At 39.3% G+C, this 25,898-nt stretch overlaps 1 protein-coding gene and 1 pseudogene across 1 annotated transcript in view; one reads left to right on the plus strand and one right to left on the minus strand.

Moving 5' to 3' along the window:
- The window catches only part of JADE3 (jade family PHD finger 3), a 142,945-nt gene that overhangs the window by 60,930 nt on the left and 56,117 nt on the right, over window positions 1-25,898 (plus strand). The window contains exons 2-3 of the mRNA XM_040265825.1: window positions 9,612-9,668; window positions 10,453-10,532. Coding sequence (XP_040121759.1) covers window positions 9,623-9,668; window positions 10,453-10,532 — 126 coding nt within the window. The 5' untranslated portion in view covers window positions 9,612-9,622. The remainder of the gene's footprint in view (window positions 1-9,611; window positions 9,669-10,452; window positions 10,533-25,898) is intronic.
- On the minus strand, window positions 15,153-19,289 carry LOC120882484 (annotated as a pseudogene).

The raw sequence follows: 25,898 nt of genomic DNA on the forward strand, positions 1-25,898 counted from the left end.
TCACAAATGAAGAAGCTTCCACCTTGAGAAAATAGAAAAAAGAAGAGCAAAATAAACTGAGAGTAAGATGGAGGGAGGAAATAATAAAGAATACTTAATATAATTGAAAACACAAACAATAGAGAACAACAATGAATCCAAAAGTTGGCTCTTTGAAAAGAGAAATTCTGACTTAATTGGTAATGGGTGCAGTTTGGGCGGTGGAATTTTTACAGTCTCCCCAGATGATTTTTAATCCCAGAAAATGTTTAATAAGGATTGAGAATCTCTGCTGGGGAGGCCAGATAATTTTCTCAGGGTTTAAACTGTGTTAGCATCTATTGCCCAGCCACTTTTCATTTCTCCTGAGAAAAATTTGTAGCCGTTTCATTTTCTCTCACTTTTTGTTGTCCTCAAAGTCGGTGCTGATCCTTTCCCTTATGTTAACTTCCCTGTCTGACTACTCTTTGGCCTTTAGTATGTCTCTGATCAGAGGTGAACATTTAACTGTAACCCCCCTCCACTTCACACCCTCACCACCTTGATTGATTTGGGATTAACCCCAAAACCCCCCTCTGATTGGTTTGTCATACATCATTGGTCACTAGCTTTAGGCTGTGATCACCCAAGCCATAGTAACAGTGTGTCTAGCGCACCTGGTCTTGTGACCTTTCTCTGAGGGAGCCAAAAGACTTGGTTTTTCCATTCTGGTGGCCAGTGCAGTGCCTGCCCTCTATTAATACAGTACTAACAGTTGATGTGCAGTGGATTTGCTCTTGCTCAGTAAGTTTGGGGTTGTTTATTTGTTTGACCTTACATGTGAGACCTGTTATTCTTTCTAAAATCTGGGATAAAGGTATTTTTCCTCCTAATAAATTCTGATGATCATTTTAAATCAGGTAGATGTTATTGTAAATGTATTAGGGGTACATGTGACTAAATTTAAATGTGGCAGCAATCCACAGCAGGAGATAAGACATAATGAAAATCATTATTTTTTAAAGTTGTTTTGAGTTTCTATCTAGAGAAAGAGTTATGTATTTCATAGTAAAAGCTGTTGTGATTTACTTAATTCTTAAGAGGTCTTATTTGCAAATGGTATTTTATCTTAAAAGGATTTATCTTTGTACATATATCTCTTTATTCTTAAGATGCCAAACCTACTTATTTATCTGGGTAGTTGAAATTGTTGAATATATGTTATAAATTAAAAAGAAAATGTGGGGAAATCCCTGGTGGTCCACTGGTTAGGACTCTGTGCTGTCACTACCATGACCCAGGTTCAGTCCCTGGTCAAGGAACTAAGATCCTGCAAGCCATGAGGTGCAGTCAAAAAAAAAGAAAATGTACTACTAAGTTTTAAAAAGTTATTAGAACTGAGGCCTTTTTGCTTAAAAGACACAAAACAGATTTTAATTTAGAAAGGGTCTAGGACCATTAGAATAGGCCACCCAAGCTAAAAACCTTCTAGTGAGGTCTGATTAACCAGTGGGCTGAGAGATTGGAAAGGAAGGAGTGTTGTTAGGATAGTGATAATTCAGTTATATGCTTCCAATTTTTAATATTCTATCATTAAAAGAAAGGTTTCTTATAGTTTAGATTAGAGGTTGACAAGGTGTGACCTGTGAGCCAAATCTAGCCTGCCACCTGTTTCTGTATGGCCTGGGAGCTAAGAATGGCTTTTAACATTTTTAGTTATAGGTTTAGTGAAATGTTCAGTGAATTTGAAAAATGAATAGTATTTCATTATATGTGAAAATTATGTGAAATTTGAATTTCAGTATGATAAAGTTTTATTAGAACAGAGCCACGATCATTTATTTGTTTATGTACTATCTGTGGTTGCTTTCGCACTATGATAGCAGATTTGAGTAATTGCCACAGAGACCATATGGCCTACAAAGCCAAACATATTTGCTATCTGGTTCTTGACAAAAAATTTTGCTGAACCCTGAATTAAACTCCCTTCCCAATGTGGCCTTCCCATGCAAGATAATTTCTACCCAGGAGGTTTGAAATTTGTTAACATGTCTATTAACATTAAAGAGGGTAAACTTGTTTCCTGGCAACAGGGATAACTGTGGTTGACATAGAAATACTTTCCTGAGTGGCAGGCACCTATCTAGGTAAATTTGTGTTTTCTTCTTTTTTCTTTAATGGTTTTTGAGAGCTTTGGAAAAGAGTTGACCTCCAGACTACTCATCTGATCACAGGGGACTCATGAGTCACACAATGTGTCTTTTAATTTTTAAAAACAAGCTTTAAAATGACTGAGATGAAGGCAGGCTTATTTTTAGAAAGTACAGAAAAGTTCGTCTACTTCAACTTCTGGTATCTTTTTTAAAGACAAAGGAGAAGCAGTAAAATATGTAGGATATGTTCTTTTTCTTCTGATGTTTTTGTTTACTTTGTTCAGTATTTATGGTTTTAGTTACTGGACTACTCAAGAAATATATTTTTAATATTTATGACTTCTGTTTAAGGAAAAGTTTGGGAGGTTCTTTGCCCACATGGGCAGGAATTGATCCTTAAGGATGAAAGAAGTGTTCTACTCTGGTCTGACTAGTGGCCTAACTCAAACGTCTCTCTCCATTAATGGCTCTGAACGGTATTCCTGAAAGTCTAAGGGAGCTGGACTTTCAGATGTTCTTTTACTTAAGGATTACTTCCAAATACCATCATGGATTTATCTTCCCTGATTTTTATCTCAGTCTTTCTTGAACCTGTTTACATTTTCATTCTGTTCCACTTCTTGAGCTGATGAGTTCACTAAGTTCCCTAAGCATTGCTTAAAGTCCTGCTTTCTTTTTGATAAAATTGCCTTTAGGTTACAGGGAGTGCCCCTTTGTTACTTTAACTTTGTGATTGGGTGAATAATGTCAACAATTTCCACACTCTTCTTGATTCTTATCAATCTGTTTCATTCCTGTAGAGCAAGATTTCTCAGCCTTGGCAGTATTGACATTCGGGGCCAGATAAATATGTGCATTGCAGGATATGTAGCAGCCCCCTTGGTGTCTATCCCCTAGATATCAGTAACAAAGCCCCTTGCCAGTTGCAACAACCAAAGATGTCTCTAGATATTGCCACATTGTCCCCAGGGAACAAAATTGCCTTCAGTTGGAAACCACTGCTTTAGATATTTGTCTTTGTCTTTTTTAAACTGTAAGGTTTGGTGCTTTGGGGACTAACTTTATAAATATGGAGGTTTATATATCCAATTGATTATATTGTGCTTTTCTGGATTTTTTCCAGCCCTGCTTGATGTCCATCTTGAACAACAGTGAGAATCACTTTCATAGTTTCAGTTTTTCAGGTCAGCTGCATCGTTTGTGAGTGACATGGGGAACAAATACCTTGAAATCTTAGAAGTTTTTTCTAATTATAAACGTCCTGTGTGTACTGTAAAAAATGTGGAGAATGGAAAAAATTGGAAAGAATGTTTGTCACTCAGAAAACTTCAGTGTTATTCATGCAACTAATGTCAGTAAATTGGTTTATGGCCTTCATTATTTTCTATATATTTTATTTCATAGATACAATCTTGCTATAAAACTAATTTTATACTGTTTTTTTCCACAACGTTTTAACATACACATTTTCTGTATATCATGTTTAAATAATTGAATGAAATACCATAATATTAATATACTTTATTCCTCTTTTGTTTGATAGCTAGATTTCATTTATTTTTATTAGGGAGCTTTAATGAACATTTTGTTCACAAATCATTTTCTGTGTTTTGAATTATTTTTCAGATATGGATGTTGGAAGTAGAATTCCTGGATCAAAGGGTGTGGATATGTTTAAAGTGGAGCCTCAAATTATTTTTAAGCTGCTGCATAGCCCCACAGATGGCACTCAATTGTGGCTCTTTGCACTGACCATGCATTTCATAAGTATGTCTGGTGGGCATATAGAAGGAAAGGAAAGGGCTATGTTTGAGTTAATCACTTTTCCTGCCCCCCTGCTCTTCTGGAACATTAATGGGGAATCAAGAAAGTGAAGTCGCTCAGTCGTATCCAATTCTTTGCGACCCCATGGACAATAGCCTGCACCAGGCTCCTCCATCCATGGGATTTTCTAGGCAAGAGTACTAGAGTGGGTTGCCATTTCCTTCTCCAGGGAATCTTCCTGACCCAGGGATCGAACCCAGGTCTCCCACATTGTAGACAGACGCTTTACCGTCTGAGCCACCAGGGAAGTCCTAATGGGGAATCAGGTAGCCACCAAACCACAGGCTTAGATTCTCAGCCCCAAATAATCCTAGTTGGGTTGACTTCCAACAGTGCTCCTTTAAGAAGGAGTTTCACCCAAGGAAGGCATTTACTTTATACAATTGTATTTTGCCTGACTTACAGCACTTAAGATAAATCAGAATCCTGTTAATCATTTTGAGTGAGGTTATAGTAGGAATAAGATATGAAAAGGCTTCCCTGGTGGCTCAGACGGTAAAGCATCTGTCTGCAGTGCAGGAGACCTGGGTTCAATCCCTGGGTTGGGAAGATCCCCTGGAGAAGGAAATGGCAGCCCACTCCATTATTCTTGCCTGGAAAATCCCATGGATGGAGGAGCCTGGCGGGCTAAAGTGCATGGGGTCACAAAGAGTCGGACACGACTGAGTGACTTCCCTTCACTTCACTTCAAGGTCTGAAAACTGCCTTCAAATTACTGTTCTCAGGGGTGCAAGGTGAGGGCTGGTACATATTTCATTTCTGCTAAAACAAAGGAATACTCATTGTGGGAAGTAAGGAAGAAAATAATGCCTTTGTAAAGTCTGCATCCTAAATAGAAGACTAGACTATAAACAGCTGAATAACGTATCCAGATGTAAGACAATGAGGTGCTTTGCACTGTACTTATTTATGGTTTTGCTTAGCAAGAAATTTTATTCTAAAGTACTTTTTAAAGTGTGCCTCCAAGTGAAGTTTCACATGTTGTTTAAGGGATGGCGAGAAGCAGAATCTGGGACTGTATTTGAATGTACATGATTTGTTGAGGGAATGCTCTCAGGAGAAACTTATAAGGGAGCAAGGACAAGAAGGTAGGGAAGAAGAAGGAGCTAAAGTGAAGATATGGTCTTAGGAAAGTCTAGCCTTAGCCAGTTATGGTTAGGGGCAGGTGTAGAGCAATTATTGGCTGCTGGCTGCCCCTGGGAGGGAAAAAGAGTATAATCTCCCTGGCAGGACTCCAGCCCTTGGGGAAGGGGACAGCTGTGAGCCATTAGCAGCCAACAGGCAGTAGCTGGGAGATGGGTATGCTAGCTAGTAAAGGAGATCTGGGTGAGGCATCTTTTACTCTTTCTCATGTGCAGTGTCTTGTGCAGGACACTGTGCTGAGACCTGGGGGTAAAAGATGAATTTGACATAGTTACTGCTTTGAAGATGGTTGTGGTCTTGTGGCAGGGCTGACCATGTAAAGAATATTTACAGTGCAAATGAAGAGCATTTTACATGGACTGAAGTATGTATAGAGAGAACCTTACTGAGGAGATCCAACAAATGAGTCAGACCAGGTTGAGAGAAAATGGGATGGTCCGGGTAAATAGGCACGGTACTGTAGGCAGAGGGAAGAGCCCTGTCCAAAGGGTGGCAAGTATGAAACAAGATGATAGATTCCATGTGATACATGGAATCACATGGGTCATAGCATGTGCAGGAGGTAGGGGAGCAGCAGCTGATGAGATCTGACAAATTGAAGCTGGAATGCTGTGGACCTCGAAGGCCATGCTCAGGAAGCTTGGGCTTAGAAGGGGCAGCATTCCTGCTGTTAACTCCCTAGCCTGCCTCAGGTCTCAGGGTCAACTTGGAGTATCCATTCTCCATATACCTGCCAGCTGTGCTCTGCCCTCTGGTGGCCATGTAGCTCCAAGCATGTTATTTAAACATTTCTGGTGGCTCAGGCAGTAAAGAATCTGCCTTCAATGCTGGAGACCAGGTTCAATCCCTGGATCAGGAAGATCCCCTGGAGAAGGGAATGGCAACCCCCTCCAGTATTCTCTCCTGGGAAATTCCACGGACAGAGGAACCTGGTGGGCCTCAGTCCATGGGGTTGCAAAGAGGCGGACACAACTGAGTGACTAAAACTTTGACTTTGAGCCCCAATTTCCTCATCTGTAAAATGGTGGTAATGATATTTATAGAACTGCTGCTGTTCTATAAACTTGATTAAAAGTAATAAAGACAGATCTAAAGGTTTACCGTCATGGAATTATTCTGCTGATATTTACTGTTCTTTGTCATTTTTCTATAGTAATTAAAACAGCAGTGATCACTGAAATAGATCAGTGGACTTTAACAGCCCAGACCCCCAAATTTGCTTGCTTTGCTTTCTTAAAGTTATAAGCAACCCAGTTTCCAGGACTGGTGTTATTGGTGTTAATCTGTTTCCTAGGCTCTTTATTGATAATACAAGATTTTTGGTTTCCATCTATAACAGAAAAGGATTGTTACTGTATTAATTTAGAAAGTACCATATTTGGAAATTCCCTGGTGGTCCAGGGGTTAGGACTTGACACTTTCACTAGTAGGGTATGAATTCAGTCGCCATGCATGTCTCATAATTTTTTGATGAAAACTGGGCATTTTAGATAATATAACAATTCAGTACCGGCGCCCTGCCACCCGCCCCCAGGGCTCTTTATTATTTGCTTATTTACTCTTTTAGTGACTGGCTGCATTATTTTACTGAAGTCTATTTACTCTCCCCATTTGCCTGAAAGTGTGTGTAGTCTCTCTCTGTCTCTCTCTCTGTCTCTGTCTGTCTGTCTGTCTGTCTGTCTCTCTCTCTCTCTCTCTCTCACACACACACACACACACACACACAGATGCTTAAACCACTGGAAATTTTATTTAGAGACATTAGTTTTCCCAATATAGGAGCTTTTTGTAACATTCCTCAGCACTGAAATACTGGGTTTCATTTGTCTGGGCTTCCCTGGTGGCTCAGAAAGTAAAGAATCCACCTGCAATGCAGGAGACCTGGGTTGGGAAGATCCTCTGGGGAAGGAAATGGCAACCCTCCAGTATTCTTGCCTGGAGAATCCCATGGACAGAGGAGCCTGGCAGGCTATAGTCCATGGGGTTACAAGGAGTTGAACACAACTGAGCAATTAACACTTTCACTTTTCTTAGCATTCCTTGCGATAGATGTAACTTTAAGTTAGGCTAGTTGTTTGTCAGTTGGGAACAAGGGAGAAAGCGCAAAAGGGGGGAAAAGGGCAGACAGAAAAGCAATGGGTTGTGCTTTCAACCATTTTTCCTTTTTGCACTTCTTTTTCTTGGGGATGGTCTTGATCACTGCCTCCTATACATCACGAACCTCCATCCATAGTTCTTCAGGCACTCTTATCAGGTCTAATCCCTTGAATCTATTTCTCACTTCCACTGTATAATCATAAGGGATTTGATTTGGGTCATACCTGAATGGTCTAGTGGTTTTCCCTATTTCTTCAACTTAAGTCTGAATTTGGCAATAAGGAGTTCATGATCTGAACCACAGTCAGCTCCCGGTCTTGTTTTTGCTGACTGTATAGAGCTTCTCCATCTTTGGCTGCAAAGACTATAATCAATCTGATTTCAGTATTGACCATCTGGTGATGTCTATATGTAGAGCTTTCTCTTGTGTTTTTGGAAGAGGGTGTTTGCTATGACAAGTGTGTTCTCTTGGCAAAACTCTGTTAGCCTTTGCCCTGCTTCATTCTGTACTCCCAAGGCCAAACTTGTCTGTTACTCCAGGTGTTTCTTGACTTCCTACTTTTCCATTCCAGTCCTCTGTAATGAAAAGGACATCTTTTGGGGGTGTTAGTTCTAAAAGGTCTTCTAGGTCTTCATAGAATCATTCAAGTTCAGCTTCTTCAGCGTTACTGGTTGGGGCATAGACTTGGATTACTGTGGTATTGAAAGGTTTGCCTTGGAAACGAACAGAGATCATTCTGTCATTTTTGAAATTGCATCCAAGTACTGCATTTCAGACTCTTGTTGACCATGATGGCTACTCCATTTCTTCTAAGGGATTCCTGCCCACAGTAGTAGATATAATGGTCATTGGAAAAGACTCTGATGCTGGGAGGGATTGGGGGCAGGGGGACAAGGGGACGACAGAGGATGAGGTGGCTGGATGGCATCACTGACTCGATGGACGTGAGTCTGAGTGAACTCTGGGAGTTGGTGATGGACAGGGAGGCCTGGCGTGCTGCGATTCATGGGGTCGCAAAGAGTCGGACATGACTGAGTGACTGAACTGAACTGAACTGAGTTATATTCACCCATTCCAGTCCATTTTAGTTCGCTGATTCCTAGAATGTCGACGTTCACTCTTGCCATCTCCTGTTTGACCACTTCCAATTTGCCTTGATTCATGGACCTAACATTCCAGGTTCCTATGCAATATTGCTCTTTACAGCATTGGACCTTGCTTCTATCACCAGTCACATCCACAACTGGCTATTGTTTTTGCTTTGGCTCCATCCCTTCATTCTTTCTGGAGTTATTTCTCCACTGATCTCCAGTAGCATATTGGACACCTACCAACATAGGGAGTTCCTCTTTCAGTATCCTATCATTTTGCCTTTTCATACTGTTCATGGGGTTCTGAAGGCAAGAATACTGAAGTGGTTTGCCATTCCCTTCTCCAGTGGACCACATTCTGTCATTACCAACCTAGACAGCATATTAAAAAGCAGAGACATTACTTTGCCAACAAAGGTCCGTCTAGTTAAAGCTATAGTTTTTTCCAATAGTCATGTATGGATGTGAGAGTTGGACTATAAAGAAAGCTGAGCAGAGAATAATTGAAGCTTTTGAACTGTGGTGTTAGAGAAGACTCTTGAGAGTCCCTTGGACTGCAAGGAGATCCAACCAGTCCATCCTAAAGGAAATCAGTCCTGAATATTCATTGCAAGGACTGATGCTGAAGCTGAAGCTCCAATACTGTGGCCACCTGATGCAAAGAACTAACTCATTTGAAAAGGCCCAAATGCTGGGAAAGATTGAAGGTGGGAAGAGAAGGGGATGACAGAGGATAAGATGGTTGGATGGCATCACTGACTCAATGGACATGAATTTGAGTAAACTCTGGGAGTTGGTGATGGACAGGGAGGCCTGGCATGCTGCACTCCATGGGGTTGCAGAGAGTCGGGCATGACTGAGCGACTGAAATGAACTGTGCTTTCAAAGATGGGACGTGCCTCACTTCTTTCTTCAGCCAGCCTTGTCTCATGCCTTTCAACCTTGGCCTTTGACAGCTCTACCTTTGTAACTGCTTTTCCTTTCTTGCTCATCTCTTATTGGGGATCCCTGACTGATAATGACCCTGTGGCTACCCCTCTTTGGTTGGTTGGATAGTGGTCATGTGGCCACATTTGAGGCTTTTGCCAGTGCTATGTCATTCATCCTCTGCAGCTTAGATTTCCTCCTAAAGCTAGTATGTGGCCTCACCCAGTCTTTCACACTCTATTGGGGAGAATTTGGTAGAATTCTTCTCCCACCACTCTAGGTCATTTGAGAATATTCTTAACAAAAATAATTTGATTTGTATAATTCACCTGCTGCTGCTTCTTGAGCAGTGTTGACTGCCCTATGGGATGGATCTGTGTGTTGAGTATTTATTCAGTGTTGCCTTCTCTTTCCCAGGATGCTCCAGAATGAAGCGCCATAGAAATATCAGCAGCAGTGACAGTTCAGAGGACAGTGAGTAGAACCAGCCAACAGCTGGTAACTCTGTATCTATAATCTGTTAAGAGTTTCTTTGACTTGAGAACAAGCTGTTTCATGCTTCTTTCAATGGGTTAAAAAATGTTTCTAAGAAGGAAAACTTGGGGTACCATTTTGCTTACTTGTTTAAATTCCATTAGACATAGGTAAGTTAGATGAAAGAATTGGTTTTGTGTGGCATATAGCATTTTGTTTTGCACTTTTTACTTACCCAGGCAACAAAAGCCACATCTACCAATGGAACAGTGCTTTTCTAGAAAGAAAAGTGTGAGAGCTATAATTGTAGAGCCTACAGTTTTTACAGTAGACCCTACAGTTTTTATTTTAGCTGAGGTACTAAGTGTTTGGATGTGTCATCATTTGTAAAAGACAACAACTTTATTAACAGTAGCATCTGGGAAAATGCTGAAGGATAGGCAGATTACTTGCTCCACATTTTTAGTTTTTTCAGTTGCTTTTGTGGATACTTTTTCTCTAGATGGAACATAAATTGTCTTGTTCTAAATTATAATGAAGTATGATTATACCAAATTGAATCTCCTCAGTATTAGCATTGTTGAAGCTTTTGCACCCTGGAATGTCACCTATAAATGTCATTAAACTCCTTTATGAGGCTTTTGTGGTTGCAATTTAACTATTTTCTTCAGTGATATGAGGTCACCGTGCTCTTCTCCATCATGTATTTCACATACTCTTGGATGACATTTAGTTATAATAGCAGGTAATAAGTCTCAGTATTTTTTCTAATTATCTTTTACAGATCCTTCCACTTCCTCTACTTTTGGCTCAATGTATAGGAGCAAGTCAAAAATGCCAAATGAACGCAAGAAGCCTGCCGAGGTGAGATCAGATATTAAATTTTTAGACTTAAAAAATTAGACAGCTACCTTCTGCCTACATATCTACAATACCCAGATCTTAGAGATGTGAGGAGTAAACTATGTTCCAGTGGATAGGCTTGTATTTCTGATGAAAACAAGTCTATCTACTTTTTTTTTTTTCAAGAAAGAGTCCATTTTATTTTTCCTTTGGGAAAACAGTGGTCTACACTCTGCTTCCATTTTGGTAATGGCACCTAAGTGCCTGGCTTTAGAATATAAATCCTCCCCTAGCCAAGAAGTCAGAGTAACCCAGAGAATTGGGATGGACCAAAAGAGCCAATGATCTGGCCTATAATAGGAAAGAGCTAAGTTGGTAAGTGGGAGGCAATGCAGAAAGGGTAGATGAAGAAGTCATTGATAGAGAAGGAAAAGACTGGGTTGGAGATCTTTGGGGCTATGGTAAATGTTCACAGCCTTCAGGGCACTACCACGAAGCCAAAAAAAAAAAAAAATGGCCCAGTCCTTGTGAGGCTGGTCATCTGCCTCAAGGGCAGCAAAGTGCACTTGGATTTGGGAATAGTTTAGTGGATCTTACAGACTTTCCTCTGTGATAATTAAATGATGAGAAACTGATCTTGCCTATCTTCACTTCTGCTATAAGTAGTCTTTCTTGGCTGCAAAGGAAAAGAGAATGTATTAGCAAACTATTGCAGCATTATATGTTATCACAAAGTTAGTGGCTTAAAGCAGCACACATTTATTATCAGTTTCTGTGTGTCAGGAGTCTGGCTACAGCGTGACTAGATTCTCTCTGTTCAAGGTCTTTCAAGGCTGCAGTCAGTGTGCTGGCTGGGCTGTGTTCTCATCTGGAAGTTTGACTAGGGAAGAATTTGTTTCCAAGTTCATTCAAGTTGCTGGCAGAATTCGTCTTCTGGCTGGAGTATTGAGAGGTCCCTATTTGTTGTCATCGTTGGTTTTTGGTAGAAGACCACCCTCCACTCCTAGGTTGCTTGTAGTTCTTTGCCATGTGGTCTTCTCCATGGGTCCTCTCAAAACACAGTAGCCTACTTTGAAATCCAGTGAGGGGAGAGTCTATTACTCCAGTCTGACTGAGGCTTATATAACATAATCATAAGAATGATGTCCCATCATGTTTGCCATTTTCTATTGATTAGAAAGAAGGCCAGGTTCCATTTGACCCCATGCAGGGTGGTAGGGGGAGGCATTGCTTTTGGGTGTCAGAGAGAGCATTTCTCCCTTTCTCAGAGATCACTTTTCTGTCTTTTGCCAGGGATCTTTCTGGGCACAGTAGACTATCAGTGTGTATTTATATGTGTCTGTGTCATACAGAAAAACTTAGGAAATAAAATACACATAAACAGGAGTAAAACAAATTTCCCATCTATCCAGAGGTGGCTTTGACTGCAGAATTGATGAGAAAGAAACCTTCCTACTTTCCCATTTAGGACAACCAGTCCTAGAACGTAAAGTGACTCAAGAGCTTTGGGTCACAAGGCCTGCTGCCTCCAAGTTAGAATATCATTCTTTAGCAAAAGATTGAAGACCTGGGCTACTGGAAGCAAATTTTTTTCATTTATATGCCCCATTCTGTTACAAAAGAAAGAACCTGATATTGTATAGCAAAACCAGCCTTGGCATTAGAAGAGATTGATTCCATGTTTTGCTGGTTTATTTCATCTCTCTGAGGTAATTTGTTTTGTTGTTATAACATGGACATTATCACATCTACCTCTCATAGGTTCCATTCATTGAAATTTTATGTGCTAGAGCTTTATATTAGATTGTCTAATTGTTTCCCAAAAGTAAGCAATTATAAAAATATTCTTAGATGCTTCCATCATTTGAAAATTTTACTTAATGACTTATTTATATCTGTATGAACTCATGTATATTTATTTTATACTTTGGGTTATAATCCAATACTACATAATATATTGTGTTGCCAAAGTTAGTCTGTAATCAGTGAAATTATGTCTTATTTTTCTCTTTTCAATCTTTATTGATTTCTGCTCTTATATTTATTATTTTCCTCCTTTTTGCTTTAGTTTTATTTTGTACTTTTTTCTAGACTCTTAAGGTTGATGCTTAGGCTTTGAAAGTTTTCCTTTTTTCTAATATAAGAATTTTAGTGCTGTAAATTTCCCTTTAAATACTCCTTAGCTTCACCCCATTAATTTTGTTATGTTTATTTTCATTTTCATCCATTTCAGTATTTTTATTTTCCTTGAGACTTCCTCTTTGATACATGTGTTATTTAGAAAAGTGTTGTTTAGTTTTCAAGCATTTGGAGACTATTCTTGCTATCTTTCTGTTACCAATTTCTAGTTTGAGTTCACTTTTGTCACAGAACATAATCTGTATGGTTTTAGTTCTTTTACAGGTGTCAAGGTTTGTCTTCTGGCACAAGATATGGTTTATCTTGGTGAATATTTCATGGGCACTTGAAAACAATGTGTATTATGCTGCTGTTGGGTCCTATTAGTTGATGGTACTCTTCTGTATCCTGGCTGATTTTCTGCCTACTAGTATTATCCATTGTTTAGAGAGGGCTGTAGCAGTCTCCAACTGTAATCGTGGATTTGCCTCTTTCTCCTTTTATTTCTATTAGATTTGCTTTGTGTATTTTTAAGTTCTGTTGTTAACTACATACATATTTAGGATTACTGTACCTTTTTGGTGAATTTATCATCATGTAATGTCCCTCTTTGTCTTTGGTAATTTTATTTTTCCTGAAGTCTATACTATCTAATACTAATATAGTTTCTGGCTTTCTTTTGATTCATGTTTACATGGTATATGGTATATTTTTCCATCCTTTTACTTTTACACATATGATTTTTATTTGAAATGAGTTTCTTATATAGCTGGGCCATTTTTTACCCTACTCTTTAAATCTGTCTCTTTATGGCATATTTAAAACATTTATATTTAATGTAATTTTTATTATGATTTGGTTTAAGTCTGCCATTTTACTGTTTTTCTGTTTATTTTCTCTGTTTTTTTCCCCTCTTTTATTTTCTGTCTTGTGGATTACTTGAATATTTTTTAAAATTCCATGTTGATTTTTTTTTCTTCTTTTGGCTGTGGCATGCAGCTTACAGGAACTTAGTTCCCCAACCAGGGATTGAACCTGAGACCTCAGCAGTGAAAGCAGAGTCCCAACCACTAAACCACCAGGGAATTTCCCCCATATTGATTTTTCTATGGTGGCTTTTAAGATTTAAAGACACATATATCTTTGTGTAGATTTTTAGTGGTTGCTCTTGAGAAGCAACCTTTTAAAGAGAGGACCATCTTCCAAAATGACTTGTCAGTCTACTGTTCTCTACATTTTATATATACTATTTTGAGTGAAGTAAAAGGAAGGCTACCACCATTTAGGTTTGTTTATCCACCCCCCACTTTTATCATATAATTATTTAAATATTTTCTCTATATACATTGGGAACTACATTAGACAATGTTAGAATATTTGCTTCAACCATAAAATATTATAAAATTCAAGAGGAAAGGAGTAGTCTATTTTATTTACCCATATTTTTATTCTCTTGTTCTTTCTTTATTCCTGATATTCCAACTTATTCCTTTTGTTTCCTTTATGAAGAACTCCGTTTAGCTATTCTTTTAGGGGAATTCTGCTAGTGATAAATTCTCTTAGTTTTCATTCATTCGAGAATGTCTTGGTTTCACCTGAAGGGTATTTTCACTTGATATAGAATTCTGGTTTGACAAAACTTTTTTTTTCAGAACTTGAAAAATGTGCTAGTTCTTTCTTGCCTCCATGGTTTCTAATGAGAAATTTGTTCTCATTCAAATGGTTGCTCTCCTATAGGTAATCAATCACTTCTTTTCCAGTTGCCTTCAAGATTTTTCTTCATCTTTAGTTTTCCAAAGAAAACTTTACAACTGCATACCTGGGCATGGATTTCTTTGGATTTATCCTGTTTGAGATTTCATTCTAAGTTAGATTATATAATCTAAGTTTATATCTTCTGCCAAGTTTGTTTTCAATCATTATTTCTTCAGCTATTTTTCAGCTTCACCTTTTTTTCTCTTCTTCTGAGACTTCAGTTGCTTGAATGTTAGATCCTTTGTTATTTTCCCACAGATCCTTGAGACTCATTTTTCCAGTGTATACTCTTTCTGTTGGTTAGATTAATTTCTCTTGTTCACTGATTCTTTTTTTTTTTTTTTGGTAGGTAAAAAAAATTTATTTACTTACTTAAATTTCTCCTAAAATATAAAAACCTGAATGGTTTCCTGAATTGCAGCTTTTGGCAGTAAATAAAGGTCAATACAAAGAACAGTAAGCCCCAACTTTCTGTAGCAGCTTTTTATTTTTTGCTGAAAAAGAGAGTCCATTTTCCTAAAGAGACATTCATTCAGATGAGATGTATATGAGGGTTTTTTGCTAAAGTGCTAAAAATCATATAATTCCTGTAACTCTAGGTGAGAATTACAACAGGAAGAAAGCATTAACTTAAATACTCCAGGTTACTGCAAATCCTGCAAAGTCCCCTGGTGTCTGTGACAGGAGAAGAATCTGACATGTACATACTTGAACTAAAATCTAGGCCACAGTGCCCTAAAACTTCATTTACTGGTCTGTAATTCATTAACATACTGTAAGACTTACTCAGATCTAATTATGTGGTAACAAGACCTGAGAGTGTTTTGTAAAAGTTTGTTTTAGAAATCCTTAGATAAATTTAATTTGCTAATTTTCTATTCTGTTTTCTTTATTTTACTTTGTTTCATTGGTCTCCTTTGCTTTCCACAAATTCCTAAGGACAGTCCCTAAAAAAATTATTAATCCTGTTATTTGGTTGGAGGTGAACTTTTCCCAACAGTCTTCAGGTCTGTGGCTGTCCAGAGTATAAACCTGGTGAGCCACATGGGCTCCTATAGCAGCCAGGGCAGTGTAGTAGGGTGCAGTCTGGCCGCTCTTCACTCCCACCAGGCTCAGCGCCCCCAGCAGGCCACACTGAAACCACTGAGCCACTTCTTGGTGTCTTCACAGAACTGCAGTGCCGTGGACTTAAGCCTGATCAAAGCATCATCTCTCTTATTCTGATGGGCATAGATAGTATCATATATTAGAGTCCACATAATTCCAGAAAAATAAAGAGGAAGGCAAGCAGATGGATCACAGGAGCCCTTGATAGCAGACCACCCAAGTAATGCTCCTCAATTAAATGTCAGTCCCAAGGCTAACTGAGGCCAGTATTTAATTCCTTTCTTTGGCGGGTAGGTGATGACAAAAAGTAGGGATGCTGCTTCAAGAGCTGTAGTAATTCAAACACAGAAGAATGCCCAGGGCCAAGGTCAGCTGTTCCCCAAGAAAAACAAAGGATCAAAAAGTTGAAATGTCTCCAGCAGCTATTGGGTGACTTGCTGTTCTTGTAACCTTTTTATCATAGTCCTGGTCCCACATATCATTAATAGTACAGCCTGCTTCACACATCAGAACAGCTCCAGTGCCAAGGAGAGATAACATGTACCAGTCTGGGAGACAACCTGGGTCTGCTGCCAGACCAGTGCTCCAAGTACATGGTAAACAGAGCAGCGAGGTTCCTAGGGGCTTGTCTAACCACATGAGGCACAGGTAGGGCAGCAGAGGGCAGGGCACCGAGTTCACGATCATGGCTGCCAACAGGCTCAGTGGATGCCCGCTTGGCCCCTGCCCAGCTGAGGGCTGCCAGTTCGTAGCATGGAGCCCATGGGCCATGCATACGAGCGCCAGAGAGCGGCTGCCTGAGCCCCACAGCCACGCCTGCACCCCAGCCCTCAGGCCCCATGCCGCCCACTCCCAGCTCCTGTCCCCTGATTATTCTGTTAATTCCATTATTCTATTTAGCCTATAGTATGTATTTATGTCAATTATTATGTTCAGTTCAGTCGCTCAGTTGTGTCCGACTCTCTGTGACCCCATGGACTGCAGCATGTCAGGCTTCCCTGTCCATCACCAACTCCCAGAGCCTACTTAAACTCATGTCCATTGCATCGGTGATGCAATCTAGCCATCTCATCCTCTGCTGTCCCCTTCTCATGCCTTCAATCTTTCCCAGTGTCAGGGTCTTTTCCAGTGAGTGGTTCTTTGCATCAGGTGGCAAAAATTTTGAAGTTTCAGCTTCAGCATCAGTCCTTCCAATGAATATTCAGGACTGATTTCCTTTAGGATTGACTGGTTGGATCTCCTTGCAGTCCAAGGGACTCTCAAGAGTCTTCTCCAACACCACAGTTCAAAAGCATCAGTTATTCTCTGCTCAGCTTTCTTTACAGTTCAGCTCTCACATCCATACATGACTACTGGAAAAACTATAGCTTTGACTAGATGGACCTCTGTTTGCAAAGTACTGTTTCTGCTTTTAAATATGCTGTCTAGGTTGGTCATAGCTTTTCTTCCAAGGAGCAAGCGTCTTTTAATTTCATGGCTGCACTCACCATCTGCAGTGATTTTGGAGCCCCCAAAAATAAAGTCTCTCACTGTTTTCATGGTTTCCCCATCTATTTGCCGTGAAGTGACAGGAGCGGATGCCATGATCTTAGTTTTCTGAATGTTGAATTTTAAGGCAACTTTTTCACTCTCCTCACTTTCATCAAGAGGCTCTTTAGTTCTTCTTTGCTTTCTGCCATAAGGGTGGTGTCCTCTGCATATCTGAGGTTATTGATATTTTTCCTGGAAATCTTGCCAGCTTGTGCTTCATCCAGCCTGGCATTTCTCATGATGTACTCTGCATAGAAGTTAAAGAAGCAGGGTGACAATATACAGCCTTGACATACTCCTTTTCCTATTTGGAACCAGTCTGTTCCATGTCCAGTTCGAACTGTTGCTTCTTGACCAGCATACAGATTTCTCAGGAGGCAGGTCAGGTGGTCTGGTATTCCCTTTTCTTTAAGAATTTTCCAGTTTGTTGTGATCCACACAGTCATAGGCTTTGGCATAGTCAATAAAGCAGAAATAGATGTTTTTCTGGAACTCTTTTGCTTTTTCCATGATCCAGCAGATGTTGGCAATTTGATCTCTGGTTCCTCTGCCTTTTCTAAATCCATCTGGAACATCTGGAAGTTCATGGTTCATGTACTGTTGAAGCCTGGCTTAGAGAACTTTGAGCATTACTTTGCTAGCGTGAGATGAGTGTAATTGTGTGACAGTGTGAACATTCTTTGGCATTGCGTTTTTTGGGGATTGGAATGAAAACTGACCGTCCTGTGGCCACTGCTGAGTTTTCCAGATTTGCTAGCATATTGAGTGCAGCACTTTTGCAGCATCATCTTTTAGGATTTGAAATAGCTCAACTGTAATTCCATCAACTCCACTAGCTTTGTTTGTAGTGATGCTTCCTCAGGCCAGCTTGACTTTGCATTCCAGGATGTCTGGCTCTAGTTGAATGATCACACCATCATGATTATCTGGGTCATTAAGATCTGTTTTGTATAGTTCATCTGTGTATTCTTGCCACCTCTTAATCCCTTCTGCTTCTGTTAGGTCCATACCATTTCTGTCCTTTCTTGTGCCCATCTTTGCATGAAACATTCCCTTGGTATCTAATTTTCTTGAAGAGATCTCTGGCCTTTCCCATTCTATTGTTTTCTTCTATTTCTTTGCATTGATCACTGAGGAAGGCTTTCTTGTCTCTCCGTGCTATTCTTTGGAACTCTGCATCCACATGGGTATATCTTTCCTTTTCTCCTTTGCCTTTTGCTTCTCTTCTTTTCTCAGCTTTTTGTAAGGCCTCCTCAGGCAACCATTTTTCGTTTTTGCCTGTCTTTTTCTTAGGGATGGTCTTGATCACTGCCTCCTGTACAATGTCACAAACCTCTGTCCAAAGTTCTTCAGGCCCTCTCTCTATCAGATCTAATCCCTTGAATCTATTTGTCACTTCCACTGTAAGGGATTTGATTTAGGTCATACCTGAATGGTCTAGTGGTTTTCCCTACTTTCTTCAGTTTAAGTCTGAATTTGAAAATAAGGAGTTCGTGATTATTGTGTTATTTCATTTCAAATTTTCCATTTGGTTATTCTTTATATCCTCTTATTCTTTTGCTGAAACTTTCAATTTTTTTTAAACATGTTTGTAATTTCTCGTTGAAGCATTTTTGTGATGGCTGCTTTAAAATCCTTGTCAGATAATTAAAACATTTGTGTCATCTTGGTGTTGGTGTCTATTTATTAGTCTCTTCTCATTCCTGGTTCTTAGTATTCTGAGAAATTTTCTGTTGCATCCTGGGCTAGGTTTTCGTGGAGGGGGGTGGGGGGTTATTATGATAACAGACACCAGGTATTTAAAAAATTTTTTTTTGTTTATTTCATTTTTGGCCATGCTGGGTCTTCACTCTTGCACAGGCTTTTTTCTAGTTGTGGAGAACAGGGGCTACTCTTTAGTTGCAGTGCGTGGGTTTCTCATTTCAGTGACTTCTCTTACTGCGGAACATGGACTCTAGGGCAAGTGGGCTTCAGTAGTATCAGCACATGGGCTCAGTAGTTGTGGCTCCTGGGCTCTAGAGCATAGGTTCGATAGTTGTGATGCACTGGCTTAGTTGCTTTGAAGCATCTGGGATCCTCCCGGATCAAGGATCAAACCCGTGTCTCTGGCATTGGCAGATTGTTTCTTTACCACTGAACCACCAAGGAAGCTTAGACACTAAGTCTTATTTAAATCTGTTTTGGCAGGCCTCCATAATAACCAGACCGGTCGGGGAAGAGGTGTGCTGACTTCTTACCACCAGTTGCACATTTCCCTACATTCTTCATCCTAGTTCTGGTATCTCTCTAGGAAGGTAGTTCTGTTCTCTCTCTGGGAATGGGGAAGGGTAACTCATTACTACTTGGCAGGGATGGAAATCCGCATTTTGTTGCCTCCACTTACTGGTAACAGTTGCTGCATTACTGATGGACAGTGGTGACAGTCTAGGCTCCCTACCCAGTCTCTACTGATATCACATTGAGGAGGAGGAAGAATGCCTTGTTACTGCTAAGTGAGAGTGGATGTCAAAGCCTTTCAGATGATGTCATTAGTACCATAGGGATTGTTCTTTTTAAAAAAACATTTTTATCATCTTTTTTGAGATATTCTTACAGCATACAATTCATCTACTTAAAGTGTATAATTCAGGGGGTTTTAGTATATTCACAGAGTTGTGTGGGTAACCATTACCACAATCTAAATTTAGAACATTTTCATCACCCCAGAAACAAACACCCTATCCATTAGCAGTTAACTCCCCAGACCCCACTCCCAGCCACTGGCAGCCACTAATCTAATTTCTGTTTCTATGGTTTTGCCTATTCTAGACATTCCATATAAATGGAATCATACAATATATGGCCTTTTGTGACTGCTTTCACTTAACATTTTCAAGATTCATCCATGTTGTAGCATGTATCAATACTTCATTTCCGTTTTATGACCAAATGATATTCCATTATATGCATATATCACATTTTAAAAATCAACTCTTTAGTTGATAGAAATTTGGGTTGTCTACATTTTTTGAATATTATGAGTAATGATGCTGTGAGCTTTCATATACATGTTTTTAGTTGGACATATGTTTTCAAAAACACCTAGATGTAGGATTGCTGAGTCCTATGGTAACTGTTTAACCACTTGAGAGAATGCCAGACTATCTTCCAAAGGGGCTTCATCAGTTTATATTCCCACCAGCAGTGTACAAGGGTGTTTGAAATTAGTTCTTACTATGGGTACAAGAGACTTGGAATTCCTCTGGTGACCTTGTTTTTGTCTCCTTTCTTGACCTTTTCCTTTATGCTTGTCCTCAGAGATTTTGTCTTCTGCAGCTCTTCTAGTATAGCTACTGTTATCATTGGAGGCTTTAGTGTGGTGGTAATGGTATTAAATATTTAGGATATTTAGGAGGGATAGTGTTCTCTATTCTTCTGATTACATCTCAATCTTAGGAGTGTGTAGTAGTCCTGTGTTTGGGAGCAAGGTTGGGGAGTGGCCTTCAGGGATAGAGCATTTTGCCCCTGCCCACTATTATCCTGTCTGCCTATAGCAGGTATCCTCTGGTATTCTCAGTCTTTGTCCTTGAGATTCTCTCTTTTGAGATTAAGACTTTTTTCTCCCTTGAGTAACACAGGGAAGCTGAGGCTGGGTGCTTCTCCCTTCCCATAGCACTAGTCAAATTATTTCAGTGCCCTCACTTGAAATCCTTCTTCTGTAGATGAAGCCTTTTGTTCAGTAAGGGAGCCAGGACACTGAACACCAGCAACCCAGACAGTACCACTGGGGGAGCTTTTTCTCCAGGCTCTCTCCCTAACTTCCCTGTGAGAGCCCTCCTAGGTTTCTAGAGAAAAAGCTTACAAGAAGGTGGGAACTCCCTATGAGTACAGCCCCCAGAAACTTCATATTCTCATAGTAGTCCCCACTTGGCCCCCAGAGATTCATCAGAATTTCTAATTTAATGTTCCTACTGTGACCTCTGCCCCAACTAAGTAAATGCTTCTGTCCCATGTCTCCCTGCAGGCATGCTTGTCTCTCTTTGAGTCTGACCATTTGTCCTGTGATTCATTTCTCTAACGGTTTCACAAAAAATCGTTAATTTGCTGCCTCTCCTGCCTTTTTCTTCTTGTAAGGATGAGAATTTCTTTTTTCTGACTCTCTACAGGTCCAAGATGAAACCTCATGTGTTTTCTTTAAAACTAGGAGTTAATCATTGAAATGCAGTATAAATGATCTTTTTCTCTGAGGCTTAATTGGCTACACAGATAGATAAATATTTTCTTTGATGTTTAGTGCTTTGCTGAGATTCCTGTGTGTGCCTCCCCCTGATTTATCCTCTAGAGAAGCATTTCCTAGGGGTGTGTGAATTCCACATATGTTCAGGGGCTTTGATACCTTCTGAAAATTGTATGCAGACTTTTAAGGATATGTTTTTATGTATATTTTTTTCTGTGCTAGTAGCCTTCTTCTGATTCTCAAGTGAGCCACTATTCTTGAAGAGGTTTTTAAAAAGCTAATTGCTGTAGAAAAAGTTCATAGTACTAGGTGACCAATTTGAATATATTAAAAATCTTTCATTCTTTCTCAAAGCCTGGATATTTTCACCTAATATTAGTCTAACTGGCCTATAAAACATATCAACCTATCTTAAAAGATTGACTGCGTGTCTCCTCTAGGCCTAGAGTCTCATTTGTTACGTCTGAGACTTTCATAGCAGCAGGGTGAAAGCTCATATATTTCAAGTCAGCAGAATACACTGCATACTCTCAAATAGAGCCTATTCATATCATTTTACCTGTATCTCTAACAAACTTGATTATTTGGTTTTCTGACCCACAGCAGATAAAAAGTACTAAGCTTGCAAGTGCACACTTATTGCACAAAAAGGGACATTGAGGAATGGGAGAGAAACTTTGAAAGCAAACTTCAGTTGTCATCTCTTATGCGAAAATTGCTCAGATCTTCAAGTCAGACTCAGTTGTTCCCACTCCTCCATTACCAGGATATATCAATATCATGGTAAATACCTCTGTGATACAGGGTAAGGAGAATTATCAAACCTACCTAAGCAGCCTAAAAGTACATTGCTTTTTGGGAATCAGTGTTTCAGTTGATGTCAGCCCATAGCCATCAGAAATGTCCTATTTATTCTTTATAAGAAACCTAAGAATTATTTTAAACTATCTGAAAGATATGTCCATGCTTTTTAAAGCTTTAAACTGGGAAATAAGTTTCGCTTCACTGGAAAAACCACTGTGGGACATAATGTCTTGACAACATTGGCTATTTTTGTTTATAGAAATTCTTTGCTAGGCTTTCTCTGCTTTGAATGGTTTATTCTTTTTAGATAACCTGAAAAGTCTCTTTTTGCCTTAAGATTTATAATTCTAAGAAAATCACTTACAGTTTATTCCTTTTGATTAGATATAGTTACTGTGTTTGCAGCTGTTTTTTTTTAATGTTTTTGGGGTGACATCTGTTTGTCATCAGTTATGTATAGTTTTAGATTTAGTGACTATTAATCAAAACTGATCAATCTCTCTGCTTCATTATACATGGACCAGACAGTGTTCCCCTTTGTGTCATATAGGAAGTAAATGTTTTGGCTTTTCCTCTAAAAAATGTCACAGAAATGTTCAGACTAGCTGTGCTTTAAGAAACTGGCCACTGAGAGATGTTAATGAGAACAGTAAAAGCCAGAGCTGTCCATGAAGGGCATTTTCATTTTGTGGCTCTGGCAGGTTAAGCATTGATATTCTAATTGAATTCATAGTGAGGCCTCCTTTGTTTCTGCAAGCATCTGAGGGGCCAGGATGGGCATGCACTGTTGGACTTGGCATAGCTTCTGGGCTGTATGTTAGGCTGTGAATTCCCTCTTTGACCATAAATGAGCAGATATCTGGTAAGTACAAAGTCTTTTTGTTTCAGGAACTTTTGGGGAAACTACCAGTGCATATAAAATAGGCACACAATTAAGAACTTGTAAAACTTCTAAACTTCATTACCTAGGTCAGTGTCAATATCCAGATCCCTCATTCACAATCTTTAATTTAGCAGCAAATACCCATGTTTCATTTTGTGAAGTTTCTGCATTACCTTGTGACCTATAGAATGTTGGTTAAAGTTCTCAATGGGGCTCTTGCTTGGGTACACTGTCTTTGGAAGTCAGACCATCCACGTTTTAGTTGAGCCATGAACTCACGTCTCCTTTTACCTATCAACAATTAATTTATGGACTGGAAAAGAGAAATTTCTGCTTTTAGAACTAAAGCTGAGACTATGTTGATGATAGTAAAATAACTGCAGCTGAGGTTTATTTAGCAATTACCATGAGCCCAATACCATACTAAAGATCTTTACATAAATTCACCTATTTAATCCCCACAACTATCCCAGTGAGGTTAAGGGTTCTTATTCTTGTTTTACAGATAAGTAAACTGAGACATAAACAATTTAGACAACTTCCCCAAACTAGTAAGTGGCAAAATTAGTAGACCAATCCTAGCAGTCTGTCCCTAGACCCATATTCCTTTCTTTATAAAGATTTTTAATTTATTTTTAACCATTTAAAACATTTGTTTGGTTCAAATATCAAACTATGAAACAAAATACATTCAGAGAGATCCAGCTTTTGTCTCTCTTGTCCCTATTTTCTCCCCTTTTCTTACCGTTAAATGGTTTTCTTTGTAAGTTCTTGGCTTATCTTTTTATTGTTTCTTTATGAAAATAAATACAAATAGGAATGTATGTGTGTACTACTATATATGTATAAAACTGATACCTCTATCAGGATACACTATAACTATTTTGTTTGCCCATGTTTATTTTGAAAACCTTGAAAAATACCTTTTCTTACCAGAAGCAAATTCATGAGACCAGTCTGGTAAATATATTTTGTATCACTTTGCAGATATCTTCCTGAGTACTGAACTTGCATTCCTATCCCCTCTTCAGCATTTTATGTTCTGCCTCATACTTGAAATGTTTGACTTCTACAGCAAGATAAGGCAGACTCTTGCACTCTTCCTTGAGTAAAAATGCTTCTCTGGAAACCTTGGATCTGATGCTATTTAATCTGGCTAGCTTGTAATATTGAAATCAAGCTTACCATGTAAGTCTTTTTTCTAAAGGTGGAAGAGAGAATTACAGTAGTCATTGGATTAAGCTTTCATTTGCTTAAGAAAAATAGGTATGAATTGATTGGTATTTCTACAGTCCCAGGTTCCCCAGACTTCACAGTATTCCTGTTCCCTGAAAGTTTGCTATTTCTGAAGCAATGGACAAGAGCCAAATTTCATTGCCCTCTGCTTTTTCTCTTTGTCTAGAGTCTTCAAGTTTCTCTTATGTTTGGTAAATGTATGTATTAGTTTCCTAGGGCTGCTGTAACAAATTACCACAAACTGAGTAGCTTAAAACTACAGGAATTTATTTTCTCACAAGTCCAAAATCGACCAGATTGCTCCCTCCAGAAACTTTAGGGAAATTCTGTTCTTGCTCTTCCAGGTTCTGATAGCTGTCAGCACTTAATGACTTGTGGATAAATGAATCATTCCAGTCTCTGCCTCCATGGTTGTGCTCTCTTCTCTTCTGTCTCAAATTTGCCTCTGCCTTTCTCTTATAAACACACTTGTTACTGGATTTAAGGCCCACCTGGATTTTCCAGGATTATCCTTTCATCTCAGAATCCTTAAATTATTTTTATCTGCAAAGAAGAACTCATTTCTAAAGTAATGTAACATTGACAGGTTCCAGAAATTAGGATGTGGACATGTTTTTGGAGTTGGGCTGGGCACCATTCAGCCCACTTCTGTGTCTCTAGGCTAACTTAGAAAATGCTAGAGAACAGATTTCCATAAGCAATTTTATCAGGTATGAAGACATGGTATATGCTATGTGATTGTTACTAAACCCAAAGCATGACTTTGCAGTCAGTTGATTTATTTTGAGAAATATATCATATGGAAAATAATGAAATATTTTAGGAGGTTGAAAAAACTTGGTTGTAGTAGTCTTTCCAGAGCTAAGGTAGGATTTCCCACAGAACCCTGTTTCACAGAGGCAGTAGTTGAGCACAATTGTAAATTGCTACCTCTTCTTAACCACTGTCTCATTAAAGGCACTCTGGTAATTTATAGAGATGGTTCAGTCTTCAGCAGAATGGTGATTCAGTTTCTCCCACTGGCCACCCAGAACACTGAGCTCTGTGCAAACTATGTTAATAGATATGTCTGTGATCCTCTCTTACTTATACAAAGCATTATGTAATAAACATCACATTTTTTTTCCTATAGACTTAGCTTTCTCCCCACACAGTACCCAATTAATTGGCTAGGATTCTTCATAGGAAGGTCATTTTGTTACCACCTCATCACCAGCATGTTCAGCGTTGGTTTCCTGTTCAGGTCATATTATTAATTCTAAATCTTCCCTAAATGAAACCAATAGGCATTTGCAGACTTGTCCCTGCAAAGTAGCAAATGGAATAAGTCCTTATTCATTTAAATGACATCATTGGAAGGACTGATGTTGAAGCTGAAACTCCAATACTTTGGCCACCTGATGCGAAGAGCTGACTCATTTGAAAAGACCCTGATGCTGGGAACATTTGAGGGCAGGAGGAGAAGGGGATGACAGAGGATGAGATGGTTGGATGGCATCACCAAGTCGATGGACATGGGTTTGGATGAACTCCGGAAGTTGGTGCGGAGAAGGCAATGGCACCCCACTCCAGTACTCTTGCCTGGAAAATCCCATGGATGGAGGAGCCTGGTGGGCTGCAGTCCATGGGGTTGCTAAGAGTGGGACATGACTGAGCGACTTCACTTTCACTTTTCACTTTCATGCATTGGAGAAGGAAATGGCAACCCACTCCAGTATTCTTGCCTGGAGAATCCCAG

Source organism: Oryx dammah, unplaced genomic scaffold (assembly GCF_014754425.2).
Source record: "Oryx dammah isolate SB20612 unplaced genomic scaffold, SCBI_Odam_1.1 HiC_scaffold_23, whole genome shotgun sequence".
Lineage (NCBI taxonomy): Eukaryota > Metazoa > Chordata > Mammalia > Artiodactyla > Bovidae > Oryx > Oryx dammah.